General features: G+C 35.1%; 1 protein-coding gene across 1 annotated transcript in view; it reads right to left on the bottom strand.

Annotated features, from left to right (window-relative positions):
• The window catches only part of LOC149798873 (inositol 1,4,5-trisphosphate-gated calcium channel ITPR2-like), a 367714-nt gene that overhangs the window by 314955 nt on the left and 27547 nt on the right, over positions 1-25212 (bottom strand). The window contains exons 5-7 of the mRNA XM_089957788.1: positions 18905-18982; positions 13214-13294; positions 9419-9522 (exon numbers count right to left, since the gene is read on the bottom strand). Of these exons, the coding sequence (XP_089813914.1) occupies positions 9419-9522; positions 13214-13294; positions 18905-18982 (263 nt within the window). The remainder of the gene's footprint in view (positions 1-9418; positions 9523-13213; positions 13295-18904; positions 18983-25212) is intronic.

Below are 25212 nucleotides of genomic sequence, written 5' to 3' on the forward strand. Positions count from 1 at the left end.
GCAATTATATATATATATATATATATATATATATATATATATATATATATATATATATATATATATATATATATGAATGATATCTTTTGTCTTTGATTTATGACCCAATCCTTAAATATTACAAAACATAGAGTCTTAAACAAAATCTGTAAAGTCATTATGTGCCATTTAGTATGCTTGTCTCTTTCATAGCATTGCCATTTAGTATGCTTGTCTCTTTCATAACATTGCCATTTAGTATGCTTGTCCCTTTCATAGCATTGCCATTTAGTATGCTTGTCTATTTCATAACATTGCCATTTAGTATGCTTGTCTCTTTCATAACATTGCCATTTGAAAAAAGATTCTCAACTAACATAATTTTACTATATATATATATATATATATATATATATATATATATATATATATATATATATATATATATATCCCATTCTCCCCCCAAAAAATTCTTAATATTATATTAAATTTTGTTTCCCAATATTTTACATTTAGGTCCTATTTATTAAATCTGTACATGAGTTATAACTAATAATATCTCTGTAAAAAGATATTTTAAAAAAACTATTCAAGGTTTAAATTATCATGGCATGCTATTTATCGATGTGTAAATTTTACCTAATTACTCACAAAGCAAATAAAGTCGGAAGGATTTTTTAACTTAGGTAACAGCTTGTTGTTTTCTTTCATAAGCTTCTTCAATGTGCCAGAATACCTTGCCACATCTTCTTTCACCACAAGTCATCAACTCTTTTATAGTAGTATAGGTTGAGTGTCAGAGTGGATCATAGCATGATTTGAATTTTTTTTCTCACTCTGTATGATTTAAAAAAAAAAAAAGCTAAATGAGAGGCATCGCAAAGCAAATGGTTCCAAGTCCCAAAAATGTAACCTATTTCACTGAAACATGATTATCAAATTTTATTTGCCTAATTTACACAAGTTTTGCAAAATTTAGTGAAGAAAGATAATGATAAAAGAAGCCAAAGTTGATCACAACCCCAACTGGAGTTCTGAAACCAGGAAAGAAAAGGAACCTTACTGCATACACTGCCTTAGAACTTTGAAACCAAGAGGTTTCAACCAAGAAGACTAGAAAAAGACAGCCATGCCCAAATAAAATACATTTTTGCAGCCAACACATTTTTCTTTTAAATAATTCTCTAAATCTGCTTATTAGAGATCCAATAGCATATAATTACTAATACAACAATGAAATATCCGGGATATAATTTGCGCTTACATAAATTTATAACAGATGTCTTACTGGCTCATTGATTTCGAGGCCAATATAAAATATTTGTCAGCACCTGCATCAAGCTGAAGTAAACTAATTGAAACAATAAATGTAAAGGTTTCGTTCCTGTAGAAATAGTCATGCAAAGTTTTGCAAACACAACAGTTTTTCTATTTTATTGGTTTGTCTTGTCTCTGTTTTGTATTTGCCTCTGAAAAAGACGCGTTAAGAGTCAAAAGTGCTCAGGCTAATTTGATACTAGTTTTACACAGTTCATTGTCAGTTTATTGCATATATATATATATATATATATATATATATATATATATATATATATATATATATATATATATATATATATACACACACACATATATGCATACATACATGTATATGTGTGTGTTTAACTAATGGCATTCACACTAGAATGATTTGACATTGTGTTTAACAAAAGGCATTCACGCTAGAATGATTTGACAGTGTGTTTAACTAAAGGCATTAACTAAAGACATTCACACTAGAATGATTTGACAGTGTGTTTAACTAAAGGCATCTACACTAGAATGATTTCTATCAAATCTGGTCAAGTTCTACAAAACAGATTTTGAAAGAAAGTGGTTTTAAGGCTTTCTCCTTTACATATGGTGGCCATATTTGATGGTGGATCAACCTCATTTAACGGTCAAATATGGAGGTTTACTTTTAAATTTGTTTTTTAACCTTCCATACCTGAAAATTCAATATTCTTTGATACATTTTTACTGTATATATAAAAAGTAAGACCTTCACAAAAGTTGCCAATGCTGATTCACACAACAGATGAAGGACTAACACCAAAAACCCACTTAGCCATATGTCCCGATGTGCTAATAAACAAAGAGGAAGAGTTATATATTTAGATCCAACTAAAAATGTCTTTGCAGAACACTGATGACCCACTACTGTGCCTGGAAATGACTGAAACTCAAAACGAAACCAAGGTGTCATGGCCAAATGGAAAGATGTAAAAACTAAAGTGTGGTGGCCAGAAGGACAGATGGATAAATCCTGTGTGAGATGGCCAGAAGGAAAGATGGATAGACCTATGTGTGATGGCCAGAAAGGCAGATGGATAAACCTATATGAGATGGCCAGAAGGAAAGATGGATAAGCCTGTGTGATGGCCAGAAGGACAGATGGATAGACCTATGTGTGATGGCCAGAAGGACAGATGGATAGACCTATGTGTGATGGCCAGAAAGGCAGATGGATAAACCTGTGTGAGATGGCCAGAAGGAAAGATGGATAAGCCTGTGTGATGGCCAGAAGGACAGATGGATAGACCTATGTGTGATGGCCAGAAAGGCAGATGGATAAACCTGTGTGATGTCCATAAAGACAGATGGATTAACCAAGCTGTAATGGCCAAAAGGACAGATGGTTAAACATATGTGTGAAGGCCAGAAGGACAGATGGTTAAACATATGTGTGATGGCCAGAACAACAGTGTGTGTGTGTGTGTGATTTGGATTTATAATGTAGCTTTAACAATTTTTCAGTCATACTGCTATGATCTATGCAGTGTGGCAGTTTATAGTGACGTCAAACACTGGGGGCATCATGCCGCAGACATGTAGCATGATGTCCCACCCAGTCACATTATCCTGACACCAGGCTGACCAGTCCTAACACTAACCTCTTAATGCTGAGCACCAAGCAAGGCAGCTGTTAGTACCATTTTTGTAAGTCTTTGGTATGACTCAGCCGGGGATCAAACCCACGACCTCCCACATCCAAGGCGGATGCTCTAACCACTAGATCACCAGAACAGTTGCCAGAACAACAGATGGATAAACCTGTGTGATGGTCAGAAGGGCAGATGGTTAAACATATGTGTGATGGCCAGAAGGATAGGTGGATAAACCAAAGTGATGGCCAGAAGGACAGACAGATAAACATGTGTGATGGCCTGAAACAACAGATGGATAATCCAAGGTGTGATGGCCAGAAGGAAATATGAATAAACCTGTGTGATGGCCAGAAAGACAGATGCATTAACCTGTGTGATGACCCAAAGGAATGATGGATAAACCTATGAGTGATGGCCAGAAGGACAGATGGATAAACCTGTATGATGGCCCAAAGGACAGATAGATAAACCAAGGCAATGGCAAGAAGGACAGATTGATAAATATAGAACGTTAAAAATGTCATCAAAGGGCACTAATAAAAAAATTACTATTAGTGAAGTAGTACCTCTTCTCCCAACCACCTAAAATAATGCCACTGCCTAATTACAACCAGTCACTTATCCCCACCCCTACAATAATACCTTTGCCTAATTACAACCAGTGAGTCACACAGTCCCAACCCTAAAATAATTCCAGTGCCTAATTACAGCTACAGTGAATAGTTGAGTCTAACAGAGAAAATAATAGTATTGCCTGAATACAACCTGTGAGTCACTCAGCCCCACTTCTAAAATAATACCAGTGCCTAACTACAACCATAATCACTTAATCCCACCCTTAAAATAATATAATTGTCTAATTACAACCACATTCAGTCCCATCCCTGAAATAATACCAAAGTCTCATTACAACCGGGGGCCCTGAGTGGCTGAGTGGTCTAAAGCGCTCACCGTTATGGATCACTGCCATCTCACCTCTGTCTACATTCATTCGAGTCTTGGGTTCGGCCAATGTGGGTATATGAGAAAGCTTGCCAGTAGCTTCTCGTGGGTCGGTGGTTCTTTCCGGGGTTTTCCCAGGTTCTTCCTCCACCATTAATACTGGCCGCCATGTATAGCCTATCTTGTGCTGGAAAATGGCGTTAAACCCCACAACAACAACAACCATGTTCAGTCACTTAGTCTCACCCCTTCAATAACACCTCTTCCTAATTACAACCATATCCAATCAATCAGTCCCAGCCCTGAACTAATACCTTTTTTCTAATTACAACCATGCATATTCAGTCACTCAATCAAACGCCTGAAATAATACCAATGTCAATTACAACCACATCCAATCCCTTGGCCCCACCTCTGAAATAATACCAATGTCTAAAAAATATTACAACCACATCGAGTCCCTTGGCCCCACCTCTGAAATAATACTAATGTATAATTACAACCACAAGGCAATTTTTATTCAGTTGGTATGCTTAACCGAAAGGTTTTGTTGTAGAAAGAGCAAATCAATTAGGTTTGAATTTCAACCTAGCATGTGAATTCATTTTAGGAACTGTATGGAGAATGAATTAAAATTTTACAGTCATGTTTTATCATTGCTTATATCTGTAGATATCAATTTTTGATGGTATTTCAAGATTGGCTCAGATACGTAGATATCAGTTTCTGGTGTTATTTCAAGATTGGCTTAGATATGTAGATATCAGTTTTTGGTGGGATTTAAATCTGTGGATCTGCTCCTGATGAGACCATATTATAGATATAATTCTTTGAGTGGACTTCACGATAAAATCCCTGACAATCTGTAACCCACAACTAAATGGGAATTGATAGTACAATAGACATGTCCCAATAGACACTCAGTAATATCAACGAATAAACCCCCATAGCCAGTATATTTGTGACTGTGTGTGTGTGTGTGTGTTTTTGGATTTTTAATGAAGCTTTAAAAACTTTCAGTTGTATCGCTACAATGTCTGCAGTGTGCCAGTTTATAGTGATGTCTAGCACTGGGGCATCATGTCGCAGACATGTGGCATGATGTGACCACCCAGCCACAATATCCTGACACCAGGCCGACCAGTCCCAATACAAAACTCTTAATGCTGAGCACCAAGCGAGGCAGCTGCTAGTCCCATTTTGAAAGTCTTTGGTATGACTTGGCTGGGGTTCGAACCAGCTACCACCTGCATCTGAGGCAGACACTCTAACCACAGGGCCACCGGAGCAGTCAACAATATATTTGGAAAGTACTACTACTTAACTCATTAACCTCAGAACCAAACAGATATGCATTTCCCTATAGCATACTTGCAGAGAGATCACCTAGACTAGTGGTAGCCTTACCAGTGCCTGTATCCCTAAAACCTGCTGACAGCACTCCAGGATTGCCGATTTTTACAGAGCACAGTAGTTTACAGTACAATTACTTCCTTAATTAATGGTATAAATTTCATGCTACATGCAGAAATAAAACTCACGCATAAAGATAAAAATTAATTTTTTACTTATCAATTTGATTCTCTTGCCATGAATAATCCATAAATTCCATCATGAATTTACACTGAATAATTAACACTATCAACACATGAAATAATTCTATTTTATGTAAACAGAAATTCCACTTGTCATCTCTCTTGCAAACTTAACCTTGAGTGAATACTCCGTTAGAGTCTGTCAAGTAAAAGTCTACTCCCAGAGGATGAGTCTCATAATTTTCATCATTTTCTAATCTAAATATTTCCATTATTTTTGCCGCTATTGAAGTCAATTTTTCCTTTGTTCAGCAATGTTCACTCTATGTAAGCTAAAACTGTATTGGTTAAACTGCTGCATAATTAGGAAATGGCTTGAAATTAACCAATGTGTGTGCCGTATTGATTCATCATGCGGGAAACAGGCCTAGACTAATACTGCCACTCTTGATTTGGCACCCAGGATACAAGCTAGGTAAACTGCGCCATGTTATTGTGGCATTTGGAAGATGAGGACAGTAAAGTATGATGAGTTATAGCAGTGGCAGGGGTTAATGAGTTAATATTTAATAGGACAACTCCAGTAGTCCAGCTTAATAAATCTCCATGCAATGCACCTCACATTAAAAAGTGACATATTAATTAAAGGTAATTATCAAAGTGAAACTGACATCAATTGAAAATAACTGAAATATTACACAATTCTGAAGTTTTCATGGTATTAACAGTTTGCATCACAATGGTAAGTTGCATCACAAGAAGACTAAATAGAAAAAAAAACATTGCTTTAAAAACTTAGCATCATAACAGTAAACCTGAGAATATGAAATGGTCAATCAAAATCAAACATGTCAAATACAGGACATGAGTAACACCATATTCTCCCTCCATATAATATGCCAAAGACATAAATATCAATTAAGCTGCAAAACAAAATGGGAAATAACTCCAACAATAAATAAAATCATTTTGCTCTTTAACACATTAACCCCTGGAGGTTTTTGTCATTTTCGCCTGAAAATCGAGTAGGAAACACATTTTGAAAGCTATTTCTGAATAGACTCGAAAACACCAAATCCCCAGTCATCTTTCAATAACATACTGCCTAGTTGTGTTAGAAACATCAGTTTTCATTGGCTATTTGACTCGCGCATGAGCAGAAGGGTAAAAGTTGGAGTTCTTTTTTTTTTTTTCTGCTAAACAGAGCCATTATTTTTGTATGGAGACCACTCTTTATATTAAATGCCCATCTTATCCTACTTTTTGCAAAGGCTCATCTGTCTGTTTGCAGTTCATACCAGTTTGCCTTAGATCTGAGACCAAAAAGTCTAAAATCTGGACACAAAATCGGATTCCGACCACGGGCAAATTTTGGGTAAAAAAAAGTCGGGTCCAAAAAATGAGGTTTTTTTTAATCTGTATTTTGTAGTGCAACTAGATATTCCAGATTATTTGGTATCATTATAGAGCTACATCTATCTACCTTTCTATAATACCACCCACTTTAGTGTATCATGCATGACCATGATGCTACAGAGCTTGACAGTAGGCTACTACCTCCTGCCCCATTAAGTTGTTGCTAGAGGTTAATGTGTTAATGGAATGCCCTGAAACCTAGTAAATTTTATCCATATAATCAGGTGATGGACATAATAAAATTTACCAAGTTTCAGAATGTTCATAAACAATGCAGGACAGACTGCTCTAGTCACACTCTGTTATACACCGTATTAATTTACAAGGCAAAATAATGGCATTAAATCTAATGAAAGTTTCAAGGACAAAACGATTTGTTGATATGCACATCGTCAGGTAATGAATATAACATTTACTGGGCTTGATGGCAATCCATCAAAACCTGCAAGGACTAATTACACTGTCGAGTGACAGGTGGACAGGCAGAAAAAGGATTACTATAATACCTACTGTAGGTGGGTATAAATAGAAACAGATGACTAAGAAATTATTATTAGCATAAAGACAAAAAGTACAAGTTTTAGTTCCTGTATGCTGATTGAGCAAGTGTTCTTACATTAGAGGACATCGTCTTAAACAAAGTAAAATACCAGTTACACATAACAATCAGGAAACAATATATTACATCTGGTCTTGATAACTGGTTGTATGGATAACTGATAAATTTATATAGAATTGTGTATCCAGGACACTCTCCACTGTTCTGTATGACTGAAATCCTTTAGGGAGCATTATCTTGTACAGTCTAACCTTCAATATCTGTCCTCTCATTTTACAATCACAAAATGTTGATGTCCGTAAGTTTTATCTAAATTGCACCCGATTTCAACAGCAATTTGTCACAAAAAGGCCCACAGTTTCTATAAAATGTTGGCTGCTTCACAAGGTTTCTGTCATGTTTACCCCGACCCAGAGTAGCCCAGTTTGAAACATGTATAATCAAGGTAATTCTGACGGGTCATTGTTTGATGTCGAACATTGCCGAAGGCTAGCACTAATCCGTTACGTAAGATTGTTGTGGCTTGAATCGAAGGACCAGACATTGGAGTTGCACACAGCCAATTATCACCTAGGTGTCGAAATGTTCCAAGATCAAAAGAAATTGCCTGAAGAAGTGGGAGTGTCCTAACTTCTTTCCCCTGCAAACAGACAGACAGGTTGAACTGGCCGCTAAGACGATTGGACAGGGGCACAGCGCCACCCAATCAGAATCGAGATGGGGGGAGACCTTGATTTGGGTAGAATGATATCCCTGAGTTTTCCGGCAAAAGTTAGTTCGCTGAGAGAAATCACCCAGAGAAGAGGTTAGCGTAACTCCGAATAGCCATTCGTTATTGGCGGGAAAATCTTAGAGCGGGAAGGTCTAAGTAGTACAGAAAGCTTCAAAAGGTCAGTAGATATTTGTTCGGTCTTTGTGGAATGCGACTGCATTTTAATTGTAGGTCGTATGTATACTTTATTAGTACTAGAATCGTAGTACGAAGAATTACTTTGTTTTGTTAATATGTTTGCATATTTTGAAGAAATGAGTTGATATTTGTAAAGAATTATATAGCTTGCTAGCCGTCGTAAGAGTTAATATTGTAATTTACTATGTGGGTATTTTATAGTAGACTAACACATATGTTCATATGATTATAGATTTTGCCATTGTTGAATATTTGTAATGTACAGACATGCGTCTGATTTTGTCAGATTGTAGTACGATGAGATTAAATATATATGTGTATATACTGACGTGACGCAATGTATTGATGTCTGTATAACAATTCGCTGATACTGTGTTATTACGCCATTGTTTACCCAACAAGAAGTGTGTGGGAATTTCGATGTGTATGCATGCGTGGCCGAAACAGTGACAGCTATCTGATGGTTAATTGTCGATATAGTGTGAGGTGAGGTTCGATTAAACATTTGTTAACGCCTTGTGGTTTTTCACAGGAAGCTTTGAGGAACAGACCAGTTAAAGTTTGGTCCCGTTGTCTCGGATAGAGAGACGGAGGAAAGGAAGGAAAGATAAGAGGTGAAGTTGAAGTCTGGGAGCGGAATTGGAGGAGGAGATAATAGAGAGGGGAAGGAGAAGTTGAAGTCTGGAGCGAAGGAGGAGGAGATAGTAGAGAGGGAAACAGACAAAGGAGGAGTTAGAGGAACGGAAAGAAGGAAGAATCAGCGGGAAGAAATAGATGAGTAGATACAAGGACAGGGGGAAAATCGAACTCACACTGTAAATCACGGGATGAATTAGGCTGTCACTTGGTCGAGGGAAAGACGAGTGATTGGAAGTTATCGTTTTTAAATTATCACATTTATTAAATTGTTATTGATTGAATTTCATCTTCGTGTTCTCTATAATTTAACCGTCGGCATTGCTGACTGGGAGCTCAGAGCTGTAAATCTACATCATCACTAATTTAACTTTCTAACCTAACGAGCCAGGGTGGAACTTTCAATTTAATTTAATTAAATTATATTGGGAGAACCCCACCCCAATACGACAGGACGTCACAGTTTCAATGAATATAGGAAATGAGAAGTTACGGCACCTGTGTTCCATCTTACCTCTTGCTGTAGTGAGAATTGTCTCCCAGATGCAGTTTGCTGACATGTAGATACTGGCCTGTAGACTTGATGCTCTCAAACACAATCTGATCATCCACCTGAACCTGAAGAGACATATCAGAATTCAATGAGAAAAACATGTCTCCCTGTGTTTTCAGGTCATTTCATATATTAGGTCAAGTCAACTTGTGGTCAGCAGTTTGTGTATCTGGAGTCGAATTGGATTCAAATTAGTAACATTTCATCTGGTTTTGTATATTTTAGCCCATACCAGAATAAAGTCAACAATTCATATATTTTCTATGCATCATAGGTCATTTAAATAACATGTCAAAATTTTGGTTAATTTGTATCAACTGTTAGAGAAAACAGACTTCTTTTTTGCTCTAAGAAGAAAATAATATCTCTGACGGTATGAATCATGATTCTTGATGGTGAATGGTGAGTGTCACAAAAGTGTTTACTTTCAAATCTTTTAATATACCATGTCACTTTCAGCATGAAATAAATGATTTTCATTTCAACAGCTAGGGAAATTTGTTTGAATTCATTATGAATAATATTTACAGTATGCTAACAAACTTGAAAATATGCATCAGGATTTTGTAAAATACATCAGAATTTATTTAACTGAAAGCAAATGCTAGGCAGTGCTGATGAGGGATCTGTGTGAGTATCTAAACAAGTGTTCTGCAGAACCCCAAGCACATCAGGGTACAAACTTAAATATATGACAATATACAGTCCCTAATGTAAAACATACTGTCAATTCACTAAATAAACTTTACATATACAGTAATATAAAACATATTAATGACAAGTCACTCAATAAAACTTACAAAGAAGATAACATACAGCCGCTACTGTTACTGTCAATTCACTCAATAAACCTTACATAGACATAATATACAGCCACTAATGTAAAACATACCACCAACTCAACTACAAACCTTACACAGATGGTAATGTACAGCCACTACTGTTGCTGTCAATTCATTCAATAAAATTTACATACATGGAAATGTACAGCCACAAATGTAAAACATACCATCAATTTACTCAATAAATCTTACATATGCGGTAATACACAGCCACTAGTGTAAAACATATCATCAATTCACTCACCAAACCTTACATATACGGTAATACACAGCCACTAATGTAAAACATACCATAAACTCACTCTACAAACCTTACATATACGGTAATACACAGCCACTAATGTAAAACATACCATAAACTCACTCTACAAACCTTACATATATGGTAACACACAGCCACTAATGTAAAACATGCCTTCAATTTACTCTACAAACCTTACAAATATGGTATCATACAGCAACTAATGTAAAACATATCATGCACTCACTTATTAAACCTTACATATACGGTAATATACAACCACTGATATAAAACATACCATCAATTCACTCGACAAGCCTTACATATATGGTAATATGCAGCCACTAACAAAAAAAATACCATCAATTCAATTGACAAGCCTTACATATATAGTAATATACAGCCACTAATATAAAAAATACCATCAATTCACTCGACAAGCCTTACATATATGGTAATATACAGCCACTAATATAAAAAAATACCATCAATTCACTCGACAAGCCTTACATATACAGTAATATACAGCCACTACTGTAAAAAAATAGTTTAAATAACAGAAATTCTTTCCATAGTCAACATATTTAAGTACCACATATATTCATTTAAGTCCAACAAATTTAAGTACCATATATATTCATTTAAGTCCAACAAATTTAAGTACCATATATATTCATTTAAGTCCAACAAATTTAAGTACCATATATATTCATTTTAGTCCAACAAATTTAAGTACCATATATATTCATTTAAGTCCAACAAATTTAAGTACCATATATATTCATTTTAGTCCAACAAATTTAAGTACCATATATATTCATTTAAGTCCAACAAATTTAAGTACCATATATATTCATTTAAGTCCAACAAATTTAAGTACCATATATATTCATTTAAGTCCAACAAATTTAAGTACCAGATATATTCATTTAAGTCCAACATATTTAAGTACCAGATATATTCATTTAAGTCCAACAAATTTAAGTACCATATATATTCATTTAAGTCCAACTTCAAACAACACATAATGTGCTGGCAAGTCAGGGTCTATGTTGTTTGGTCTACTGATTACTCCTAACAAAGTACACAGAACCTGATCTGCCATTGCATTATGTGACAGCAGATCTTCATCTGTGCAGTTTGTAGTAGGACTTGACTTATAAGCGAGTAAATATGGTACCAACATATTAATGTCCTATTTATGCATAACCTACACAAAATAAATGAATTCACTAAGGAAGCAAATATTACCAAAATTTCTAAACATATACACAGTGTACAGTAACTGACAGTTGTTTATATCAATGAACTCGCTTATAAATAGTGTCAGAACATACAATGGGATTTTGATGAGAGAGAAGATCCAGTAAAAAATAACTGATCAGACAACCCTAATGGGATTATTTTGTATGGTGTACTTCATTCAAAGGGACAGAAAGACATAACAATGTCTAGTTTTAGATGGTTCATGATATTTAGTTTCTGTCGGATTCTAATAGGATCATGGAACATCAGTTCAAGTCTGTGTAAATTAAATGTGATGTACAATCACCAAAATATATACTGCAATTCATCAATGCAATGATACTCAAGCCAACTCTGTTTCTGGCCTCATTAGTGTTGCCACCACAAGTTTTAACTTAACATCATGATACTGATTGATGCCACAAATGCTGCCACCACACAAAGCCTAAATACCAGTATTATACATTTAATAATTTTGATGCCACCAATACTGCCACCACATAAAACCTTAATATTATACATTTAATACTGTTGATGCCACCAATACTGCCACCACATAAAACCTTAATATGTACCAATATTATACATTTAATACTACTGATGCCACCAATACTGCCACCATATAAAACCTTAATATGTACCAGTATTATACATTTAATACTGTTGATGCCACCAATACTGCCACCATATAAAACCTTAATATTATACATTTAATACTGTTGATGCCACCACACAAAACCTTAATATGTACCAATATTATACATTTAATACTACTGATGCCACCAATACTGCCACCACACAAAACCTTAATATGTACCAGTATTATACATTTAATACTGTTGATGCCATCAACAATGCTAAAAGAAACTTTCAGATTACACCTTTACATTACTGATACCACAATGCTGTCACCAGAAAAGGTTAACATTGCACATTAAAAAATGGCATTACTGCCACTTAAAAATTTAAACATTAAACCTTGACACTGCTGATACCACAATGCTGCCACCAGAAAAATATAACACTGCACATTACATTATGGCACTCTTGATGCCAACGATGCTGCCACTAGAAAACTTTAACATCACACTTTGACACTGTAGACACCAACAACAATGCCTGCCACCATAAAATCATAACATTACATCTTTACATTGTTGATATCACCAATGTTGCCACCAGAAGTTAACAATGCACCATGCAAAATGGCATTCTTGATGCCAACAATGCTGCTACTACAAAAACTTTAATGTTATGCCTTGACATTAATGACACCAACAATAACACCTGCAGGCAGAAAATGTAAATTTGACATCTTGACACTGCAGACACCAACAATAATGACTGCCACCAGAAATGAGATACCTAAGATTCATCAATACAAGCTGGACAATAACTGACAGAACTGAAGATATAAGACCTACTTACCACATCACCCTCAGCTTTGACCTTGTATCTTGGCATTATTCTGAGTTGGGCATGTTTTGCATGGTATGGCAGCAACTTCACCTGTAGGTAAATAAAATGAAATTATGAAATTCTACTGCAAATATGGCAGGGAATAAAAGCTCAAACCCTGTAGTGTTGTCTCTAACAATATATAATCCTATTTACTGTTGTCTATGACAAGATATATTCCTATGTAGTGTAGTCTATGACAATATTAATTCCGATTTAGTGTTGTCTATGACAAGCTCTGTTTTAGCAGCATTTCCCAACTGAAACACAAGTAAATTCAGTGATTTTTGTCTCCTAAAAGTGTACAATGATCATATCTGGTTGTGACCCTTTGAAAAAGGGATGTAGCTACTAGGAGAATATTGCAGTAAAGTAAAGAAAAGGGAAAGATTTTACCGGTAAGGGGACATCCATTAATTATGTCAACAATTTTTAGGCAATTTTTTAAACCCCCTCCCCACCCTTGTCAACAACTGTCAAACTTTCAGTGACCCCCCTAATAAAATTTTACCCCCCCCCCAAACTAACAATATTTTATACAGCTGGCTTTTATGATAAAAATAGAATTATGGAAATTAAAAGGTCTACAAATAAATTTTAATACATTTTTTTACTTGTTTAACAGATTTCAAATTGACTATAACACTTTGAATTCATGAAAAAATCGAGAGTTTATATTCTAGCTTCCATCATCTTCCCATGGGGAAGCTAAATGTTCCTCAATTGTTATAATAGGCATAGTGGCTGATTCATTAATTTCTGGTGGAACTGATACACCCGACAAATCAACATCATCTTCATCTAACCATTCTGCGCTTAACATCTCTCCATGAGCAATAATTGCCATCAGCTCTCTCTGTCTTTTGGCAGCCACTCATATTGGCCAAATTCTTTGCGGTTGAGGAGCATGTGGTAATTGCCTAGGCCCAAGATCGCGTTATCGGTGCTGTTGAACATGCTTCTTCAACATGAATTGTGAAGCAACATAGAGGTGACAGATTTTGCAGATCCATTCAAGCAACGTGTGTGCTTACAAACGCTACGGCAGCTTAAAACGCTTAAGAATGCAACCAACTTTTACCGACTTTGGACGTACTGAAAAGTAAATGTGCTTCATCATCCACTACGTGATTGTGTTATGTTTATCCACTGAATTCAGACAGTGTCAAAATTATTGAATATTTTAAATGTGTGTGCATTTTTCCGATGGAATTACTTGTATTGTGGATTCATTGTATGTGATGAGATTCGCGGGTGAGTACACGGCAGGGACGTCATTTCAACTTTTTTTTCGGGGGGGGGGGGGGGGGGGCAATGTTCATTTTCGTATATAGGCTACCGCAATATTACAGCACATGCAAATTGGGGAGGGGGGCATTTGCCTGAAATGAACAAGAGTCTGTTATCAAAGTGTACAATATTTGTAAGGCATTAAGGTTACTGGATCTCGTTGAAGAAGTTGTATGCTTGTGTAGGCTACATAATTTATTTTATGTATTATGTTAAAGATGACTGTATAATAGTCAAGCTCTCAAGTTTCCTAGGCTCAGTTATCCATCCTTGGAGGGATAGCTCATGGACTTCAATATATATAGCATCTATACATATAACATAGATGCTATTTAATAGAAGTCCATGGATAGCTATACTATTTAGATGTCTATGGCTCAGTGCAGTCTTTGAATTTAGTAACAGCTTCCCTTAAAAATCTGTCTACAGTCTACAATCTACATTGAATAAAAACAAAATATGATGATGCAAGACTATGACTTCCTTGGCAAGAGCTCAACCGGTTTAGGATTAAACTGGTGGGCTGTTGACGGGCGAGTGTGTGCCATACCAACACACAGACTAATTTCCTATTTTTTGATTTATTAAATTTATTGTAAAAAATAACATTGTTGACTTCAATTTATCTTGAACTCCCCCCTCCCCCATGTCAACAATAGTCAAACTTCTTCAAACCCCCTCCCCCCTATTTTGTTGACATAATTAATGGACGAACCCTAACCCTGAAGATAAATCTTGACTGTGATACACAGGATGCCATCACACAGAGAAATTATGTGTGCTATGATGTATCCTTAAAACTCTAACAGCTTTAAAGATCTGAAGCTTCAACAAAAGCTGCCATGAAATATATACCTATGACCCTGACCTTGATGGTATGCAGGACCCCAAATGTGGCATGCAAAATATTCTCTACTGACATACAAGTATACTAAGTTTCAGTCAGTTATCATAAAAGTCAAAAAAGTTATTAAGTGAAGGAGAAATTGCTACTGGAATATAAAACATGGGTTTGTAGCCTTAACCCTAAAAGATAGGACCCCCAATGTGGTACATGACCAACACAGCAAGTTTCATCTCATAATCTGAAATGACACTGATGTAACAAAGGAAACTTAAAATATTAACCCATGATTTTGTGCTTGAAGATTCTACCACCAAAGTGGTACACATTTAAATGACAAATGCTGATAATTGAAAGAAAAAAAGATATGATTGATATTCTTTTACAAAAATGAGAAAAAAAATGCCTTTAACAGCTTCAAATGCTATTCAAGCTTCTCTTGTGAAGGCACCAACTTGTTCCTCTTCTAGTGTAGTGAAAGCTTTTGATCAGCTGATATCAAACTGTTAATGTATACGAGTGATGCACAAGAATGCCAGCTTCAAAATGTTATGTATAATTAATCTGTATTATTTGTTGGCCTTTCGTCATGATTATATGTTATATACATCTGTACTTTGTACTTGCCCTGTCTAAGATCAAGTTCACTGTGTAAATGACCAGTAACATTTATTTTGTGAACAACATAATCCTGAGCTAATATTTCTCTATCAGTGTGGATTAAATGGAGGTAAACATGTTTATTTGGGCCTGAGTCTAGGACAGCAGATTTCCACTTGGAAATTCCTAAGTGTTGACAACTTTGAATATTTTAAAGAAGAGGCTGACCTACATCTGGACTCTGTTATTGTGTCTTGGTTTTTTATATCATATTGTTTACTGGAAAAGATAATCATTCTTGCCTTAAAATCTTTCAAGAACAATCAGTGTTATTGTTAAATTTTTCATTTGGGTTTATTTATTTATTCAAATTATTATTCACTGGAAATACAAAGTGCTCATCAATAATATTCTTGGCCTGGATACACAAAAAAAGACTGTTAGTACATCATCACAATACAGGCCACTGGCACATTATCCCAATGGAGACTACAAGCACATCAACACATTCAATATTGGAATTTAAATGGAATACCAATGGAATTCAGTTTGAACTTTGTACATTAAGACTTGTGATAGAACTTTTAGGACTGGGTAAATCCCATAAAGCTGTAAGTTCCTTTTAAACTTTCACTTTGTATTTTAGAAAAATAAATTATTTGTTGAATGTTACAAATTGTGTTGGTTTTTACTCTTTTATGTTACTTAGTTTAAGACCACAGAGTTGTAACAAAAGATCTACTGAGAAATGATCACCTTACCAAATCAGTCCAGGTAATATGTCATTTCTGCAGCATAATGGATGTTTCAGTGGTCAACTACATATAATGGATGTGTTAGTTGTCAATTCCATATAATGGATGTTTTACTATGGATACAATCAAAGTCAACTTGATACAATGGGTGTTTTAGAGGTCAACTCCAAACAATGGATGTTTCAGTGGTCAACTACATCAAATGGATTTGTTAGCTGTCATCTCCATACAACAGATGTGTTTGTGGTCAACTACATAAAATGGGTGTATTAGTGGTCCACTCCATATGATGGATGTTTCAGTGGTCAACTACAATTTGTTAGTGGGCAACTCCATACAATGGATGTGTTTGTGGTCAACTCCATACAATGGTTGTGTTAGTAGTCAACTAGATGCTATGGATACAATCAGTCAACTCCATACAATGGATGTGTTAGTAGTCAACTAGATACTATGGATACAATCACAGTCAACTCCATACAATGGGTGTTTCAATGGTCAACTACATCAAATGGATTTGTTAGTGGTCAACTCCATACAACAGATGTGTTTGTGGTCAACTCCATACAATGGATGTGTTAGTAGACAACTAGATACTATGGATGCAATCATAGTCAACTCCATACAATGGGTGTTTTAGTAGTCAACTCCATACAATGGATGTTTTAGTAGTCAACTCCATACAATGGGTGTTTTAGTAGACAACTCCATACAATGGGTGTTTTAGTAGACAACTCCATACAATGGGTGTTTTAGTAGTCAACTCCATACAATGGGTGTTTTAGTAGTCAACTCCATACAATGGGTGTTTTAGTAGTCAACTCCATACAATGGGTGTTTTAGTAGACAACTCCATACAATAGATCTATTAGTGATAAACTCTGTACAATGGATGTATTAGTGGTCAACTCCATACAATAGATGAATTAGTGGTCAAATGCATACAATGGATATATTAGTGGTCAACTCCATACAATAGATGAATTAGTGGTCAAATGCATACAATGGATATATTAGTGGTCAACTCCATACAGTGGGTGTTTTAGTGTTTAACTATACACAATAGACATGTTAGCTGTCAACTCTATACAACGGAAACTGTAAACCACAATAGCATAATTAAATATTTGCAAACTGCATTTAATTCAACATGTTAGTAACATACATGAGCGCATGTATATCATTGCATCTGTACACGACCGTATCTCATATACTACACGGCTCTAGGCATTATATTATCAGCTGATTTTGGATGTAGAGCTGATTCAGAGCTGATATCTTGGAGAAGGAGTCACAGGACTCAGCTCAGTTTCGTATAACCTGATGTCGGTGGTGATATGGGCTCGCAGGAAGATAGTGGTTACTTTGTGGTGAGAGACCAAAGCTTCAGGACCAATGGGTCTGCAATGAATAGGGGGCATCTGAGGGTTTTTTCAGCAGACTGGATGGGGTGGGCCATATGTGGTGGCTCCTTGTAATCATCAACTGGATACCAAAAGTTATATATTCTGTTTATTAATCTATTCAGTATCACTATTTGAGTTAAAATCAAATCAATATATTCCATATCAGTTTATGAGTGAATATATATATATATATATATATATATATATATATATATATATATATATATATATATATATATATATATATATATATATATATATATATATATATATCCTACTTGTGCAACATACATTCATATTGTTGTACAAAGTCCACACTTGGTGACAATTTTGTGTTTAAACTCCAAACATCATCCATGGTGAGAGATCCATATATCAATCATATTTCTTTGTAAGTTCCATGCTTGATTCTTGTTTGATTTAAGTTACATATTCTGATTAATTCCAGTTAGGAATGATATCATTTCCTTAATTTGATGCATCATTTTGTTATATCCATTACTGGATCATGCACAAGAGTTTGGTGTCAATTTCATTCAATCACATTTTAAATAAACATCTCACTCAAGAAATTGCTTTCTATATTTCTATTTCTATATTTCTATTCCTATATTTCTATTTCTATATTTCTATTCCTATATTTCTATTTCTATATTTCTATTTCTATATTTCTAATTCTATATTTCTATTTATTTTCTATAATCTAATCCAAGCCTGGATCAATCTGCTACACGATACACAGTATGAACATCTTGGATCGACTCACCGCCATGTTGTTACTCTCTGTACTGGACATAGCTGTTGTGCTGATGTGGATATACTTGTTGGTGAACAAATGCCGCAACTGAAGAACAAAAACACAGAATTCAACGAAAAATAAGACTACTAATGAAAGGCTTGATGCCAAGATGACTTATACAAAATCTGGTCAAATTCTGTTCAATGTTACTTTAAAAAGCTGCCTGAATATTTTCTATTTGTAGTAACTATTGCCATTTTTGAGATCAAAACAGCATTTTCTGTATAAATTTGAAATAAATTCATGCCATAATGCTTGCCTGCCAAATTTAGTTGAAACTGGAACATTTTATTTTATATAAGAAATTGAAAATATAAATTACTGACAACTGATGAAAAAATGAAGGATGCAAGGAAACACCATTAGCTCAATGGGCCTTATGGCCAGGTAATATATTTACTGACTAAAGCATAGAACTTATTCCAGAGTGCCTGAAAGCTGACCAAAGCAAAAAGCACAACCAAAGCTCATGTTTAATGGACAGATCGTTACATGGATAAACAATGGTGAATTGTCTGCTTTATCATTCACAGTGTGAATAAAAACTAACATGATGTGTTCATTAGCATGATTTAATTTGTGGATTATCATGCATATATATAAGGCAGTAGCAGCATTACAATTTTTAAACTTGAAACAAAGGGGACATCTCTGTTGAAAAGACATCAAATTATTGCTATCACATAACAGTTATAAGTCTGCCAGAAAACAAGGGAAGATTTTGGTCTCACCACATGGATATTACCTGTGGATCAAATTCTTTCTCAGGTGTTGCTACATTAAAGTAGTAGATATTTGACTGATCATGTTAGAATATCTTTCAGATTAAATTCAAATAACAATAATAATTCATGCATTTAAAAAGATAAGAGATAACATTTGTAAAACTCAGAACAAAACCTCATTTGTTTTGGGAGGTTTTTCAGTCCACTGCCAATTTAGAGACATTCAGATATCATGTGATATACTCCTACTTCCATATGACCTCCTCTAGGTACACACTGTGTGCGCTAATTAAAACAAAAGTCTTTAATACGAGTTATGTTAAATTTTTGATAAACATCATAGTCTTCTTTGTTTGTCAAATTAATGACCCAATGATAGCCCCCCTGCAAGATCTTCTTCCACTAAATTGAATATATTCCTCTGATGTAATGTCATGGAGTAAACTTAAAGTAAGGCATGAATATACAGTAGTTTAAACATCAGATCTTATCTGGTACAGTCATAATCAGCAATTAATCAGCAATTAAATGGAAGTCACAATCAAAACTTAAAATAAAGATGTTCATACAACATCTAAGTAAACTTTATTGTTCATATTATTAAGTACGTCACAAAGTCTGGAACAATGACAAAACATTTATGTTTCCAATCAGAACTTTGAACAAATTCATTAAGTGCAAAACAGTTAATACATTTTTATACGCAAACAAGAAACGGAGTACAAACATCTAGATAATTTCATTTATTTGCTACTTTATCTGATGCTGGATGGGGGGGCCCTGAGTGGCCGAGTGGTCTAAAGTGCTCTTCATTACAGACCACTGCCATCTCACCTATGTCAAGGGTTTGAATCTCGGATTCAGCCAATGTGGGTTATGTGAGAAATCTTGCCAGTAGTTTCTCATGGGTCGGTGGTTCTTCCCGGGTTCTTCCTCCACCATTAATACTGGCCACCATGCATAGCCTATCATGTGCTGAAAAATGGCGTTAAACCCCACAACAACGACAACATGATGATGGATGGACCATTTCATCTTATATAATGGAGAGTATTAACACTAATAAACTGGTTACATATCTTTTGCAATATAACAAATCCTGTTTTAGTGAGTACCTCCATAATATGGACACTCATGTGCTCCATATTGGGTTATCTACCTGAGCAGTTAGGGTAATATCATTGCCACATATTGAAATCTTCTAAAAACTTTACCAAAGGCTATTACTCAATTCAACCTTGCTTTCTTTAGAAAGAATTTGTGGTAACAAAAAACACTATTGAAAATTTAATGCTAAAGTTTGCAGATATCATTATTTTTCATTTTGTTCTCATTCAGTTTTTAACTGGCCTTTCCCACTGGAGTGTCAGCAACTCGAACTTCTGTGATTTTCTTCAGATGCTGGCTGTTGTCATGCAAATACAGATGCTGGCTGTTGTCATGCATATACAGATGCTGGCTGTGGTCATGCATATACAGATGCTGGCTGTTGTCATGCAAATACAGATGCTGGCTGTTGTCATGCATATACAGATGCTGGCTGTTGTCATGCATATACAGATGCTGGCTGTTGTCATGCATATACAGATGCTGGCTGTTGTCATGCAAATACAGATGCTGGCTGTGGTCATACATATACAGATGCTGGCTGTTGTCATGTATATACAGATGCTGGCTGTTGTCATGCAAATACAGATCCTGGCTGTTGTCATGTATATACAGATGCTGGCTGTTGTCATGCTTATACAGATGCTGGCTGTTGTCATGCATATACAGATGCTGGCTGTTGTCATGCATATACTGTGCTGCATATACTTTATGAAGTCCAAAACTGTCAGCAGACATGCTTGATAAAATCCTGATTTGTCAAATCCACTGACAATATACACTAGATGAATTCCCAACCCATGACAGTATGGGATATTAATTTCAATAACTGGACCCTAGGTGGGTAAAAATTTCCCTCGCTTAGTTGTGTTATATCTGACATTGCTTATATGTACCTGCCACAGACATTGGCTTATGCATTTTTGGAGGAAAGAATATCAGATTCAATGGCAGGCTTAGCTTTTATACCTTAACTTTTACATGAATTTTCCTTCTCTGAATCTTCAGGATCACTTTTCTTGTAAAAATAATTTATAAACTTGTTTCATCTAAACAGAAAAAATCTCCTGATTTGACAACGTTTTTTTGAAAGTCATTATAACATATATATATATATATATATATATATATATATATATATATATATATATATATATATATATATATATACAGCTCCTTTATTAGTGTAACTGTTTCATGCTGAATAATCAATGAAAAAAAGTTAAGAATCATTATTGTCATTTAATCAGTCTGTGAATGAAACCAACAATTTTACAAGTTAAAAAAAAGATTCACAGAAACAAACTGCAGTGATAGCAAACTAAAAAGTTATTATTTAATTACACTTAGATCTTAATTAACTCAAGTACTGGTTTAGAAATTGCAGTTTCAAACTACATGAAGCATGTATGTGAACCAAATGGATAGGAGGGTATTTCTCCCAAATTGAGGGGTGTTGCAGCCAATCTCAGTGAATTCTCTTGATTATGCAAAATTGTTATCGTAAAATTAAATTAATGTTCCATTTTTTCACCCACTTTGGTTCTAGTGTAGTATATTTACAGTAATACTGCCTGTGTTCATGTGACTGTGATCTGACTTCAACAGGGCAAGATAATTTAGTTGCAAATATTAAGCAGCATAAAGCAATTTCACTTCCCCCATAAGTGCCTCATGATCCCATGGGATGATATTGGTCACATGACTGTGATCTGACTTCAGCAGGGCAAGATAATTTAGTTGCAAATATTAAGCAGCATAAAGCAATTTCACTTCCCCCATAAGTGCCTCATGATCCCATGGGATGATACTGGTCACATGACTGTGATCTGACTTCAGCAGGGCAAGATAATTTAGTTGCAAATATTAAGCAGCATAAAGCAATTTCACTTCCCCCGTAAGTGCCTCATGATCCCATGTGATGATATTGGTCACATGACTGATCTGACTTCAGCAGGGCAAGATAATTTAGCTGCAAATATCAAGCAACATAAAACAATTAACATCCATTTGATTCTATTGTTAGGGTTGTTCATCTTCGAAGCTTGTTGAGATGGATATTACAATGTGTGAGCTGCTAGATTACAAAAAGGGTTAAAGATGGCAATTGATTATAGTTAGGTTACTGAAAGAGCTCAAGCAGAATAAAATAATTAACACTACTTTCTCTCCCGAGGGTATGAACCTCTTTTGGTGCTTAAAAGTTGTTAAAGCTGGGTTAGAGTCTGTACTATGTTAAGTAATCTGGACAGAATTTAATATGCTAAAAGATTATCATTTGATTACTCAAGTGGCAAAAAGGCTGGCATGACTTAAATGTTTCTTTGTCGCAGATATGTCTAAGTGTGCATTATCTACCTGCAAAAAAGCCAAAATCTAAGCGATAGGAATATCACACAAAAGATGGACTGAAATGGGAATTTTGATAGTTGGAATCAAGTTCAAAGGAACATGAGCATGTATTGCGCTCTTCCTGTAAAGCTGAATATCTGCTAAAGTGGCAGAATGACATGTCATGAAGAAACCCAATCACATAAAAGCATACACTAGCATCAAATATGACATCACCAAAATCTGTGTTTGCAGAACCAGTGCATCAAATGTGGATAAAATTAACATGCCAAGACACTAATTGCCAACTTTATAGCTGAACATAATCACCATTTTCTGGTAGTAGATCATTTTTCAGATCTAGTATAAATAATGTTCACTGACTCAGATATTAAACAAAAATTTCCATGCAAATGGACAAAATCTATTCTGTATTATGGCTCATAAAAATTCATAATCTTAACTGTACAATAATAACAATAATAATAATAATATTTTTATAAACTCACTGTCATGAGCAGCCACCAACAGAACATGACAGGCAAAAAACAATTTTTAAGTCCCATTTTTGCATTCAACATCGCTATGAATGACTGCACTGCAAAACCTGTATAAACACCAGTGACCTTGATTTGATCCTTGGTAAATATGAGTGTAAACCAGACTAAAGTAAATGTCAATAACTTTCATTGCAATACCTAGAACAATTAATAAAATCTTTGTCTTCATCTATAATACTAGCAAATGATAATCATTTTCTGATTGTCATTATTAAAGAGTGGTGATGATGATGATGATGACAATGTTGACAACAAAGGCATCTGCAAATTAAGCTTAAAGTTATAAAGAGTGTGACAGTATAATGTATGTGTATGTGCTTCAGGTGGAGAATCTGACATTAAAACAACATCAAAAGCAGGAAATTCCATTCCTGAGCAGTTCTGTCAGGCCATCAATGATATGAATCTACCCACTGGCAGGAGACAATTCAAATTTCTTTTGGACTTAGTTAATATGTACTAATACTGCCACATTCCAATGCAGACACTGAAAGGACATTTTCCATTTTAAGAAAAATTCAGCTCACTCCAGAAGATAGTAGATCATCTTCTAAAATATCAACAACGATGTGCACTTCCACCAAAATAATCCAGTCAATGATCTCCTAAGAAATACTAAAACTTCTTGTGGTACATATAATAAGAGCAGGAATGAAACCTAGTTACTGTAAATGATGAGATAATCTGCATATTTTATTATTTTTTCTTAGAACATTTTATACCTACTCTGAACATTTTTATAATTTTTTTGTTTTACAAATATCTGGTTATTATTTTCATTTTCTGGAAGAAGTATCCAACAAAAGCAATCTGTCAGTATGTATGGGTATGGACGCATGTGACTCCATGACCGACTGACTAAATGGCTGCTTGTGAGTGTGTATGGATGCACTCATGCACAACACTAAGGGAATACAATGTGAACAAGAAATCCTCACCATTACAGTCAACAATCATGGAAGACACTCTGCATTTAAGGTAAATGAACAAGTAAATAAGCAGAAACAAAATAAACAGTTGAAGAATCTCATTTCTGGTTGTTTCTTTATTATTTATCAGTAAACAATCTTCATGTTCAGCAACAAAGGAAACTACAGAAAACAGAAAGTACTGGGTACAGGATTTTTCAAGAAATGGTAATGACACATTACATGAAATTGGAGTACCATCACATCGAATACTAAAAAGAATTGTTGTTGCTTTCTAAACTGTAGGGTCAATTGAAGGGAAGGCAGCAACAAGGACTACACATAACTGTGAAGTGGCAAATTTTATGTCGATCTAACAAGAATACATTAGTTGAGACCAGACAACCATTAATTAGATTTATGGAGACAGGCGCGTATCATATCGCCATACTACCGTGTACGGTAATGTCCTTTAGAGGGAGAATTCTGTTCCTAATTAAACATTTGTTTATACAGCAGCCAGGCGGACAATTTAGGACAAGGAATACTTCATTTTCATGGTAAAGTTGTCACAAATTGAGAGAACGCAGAAACTCTGTTACTCAAACTACCAGGGTCAAGTTGACCCTGACTTTGGCGCCTCT

The sequence above is a fragment of the Sinohyriopsis cumingii genome, chromosome 5 (genome assembly GCF_028554795.1).
Source record: "Sinohyriopsis cumingii isolate HCF-2022 chromosome 5, ASM2855479v2, whole genome shotgun sequence".
NCBI classification, from domain to species: domain Eukaryota; kingdom Metazoa; phylum Mollusca; class Bivalvia; order Unionida; family Unionidae; genus Sinohyriopsis; species Sinohyriopsis cumingii.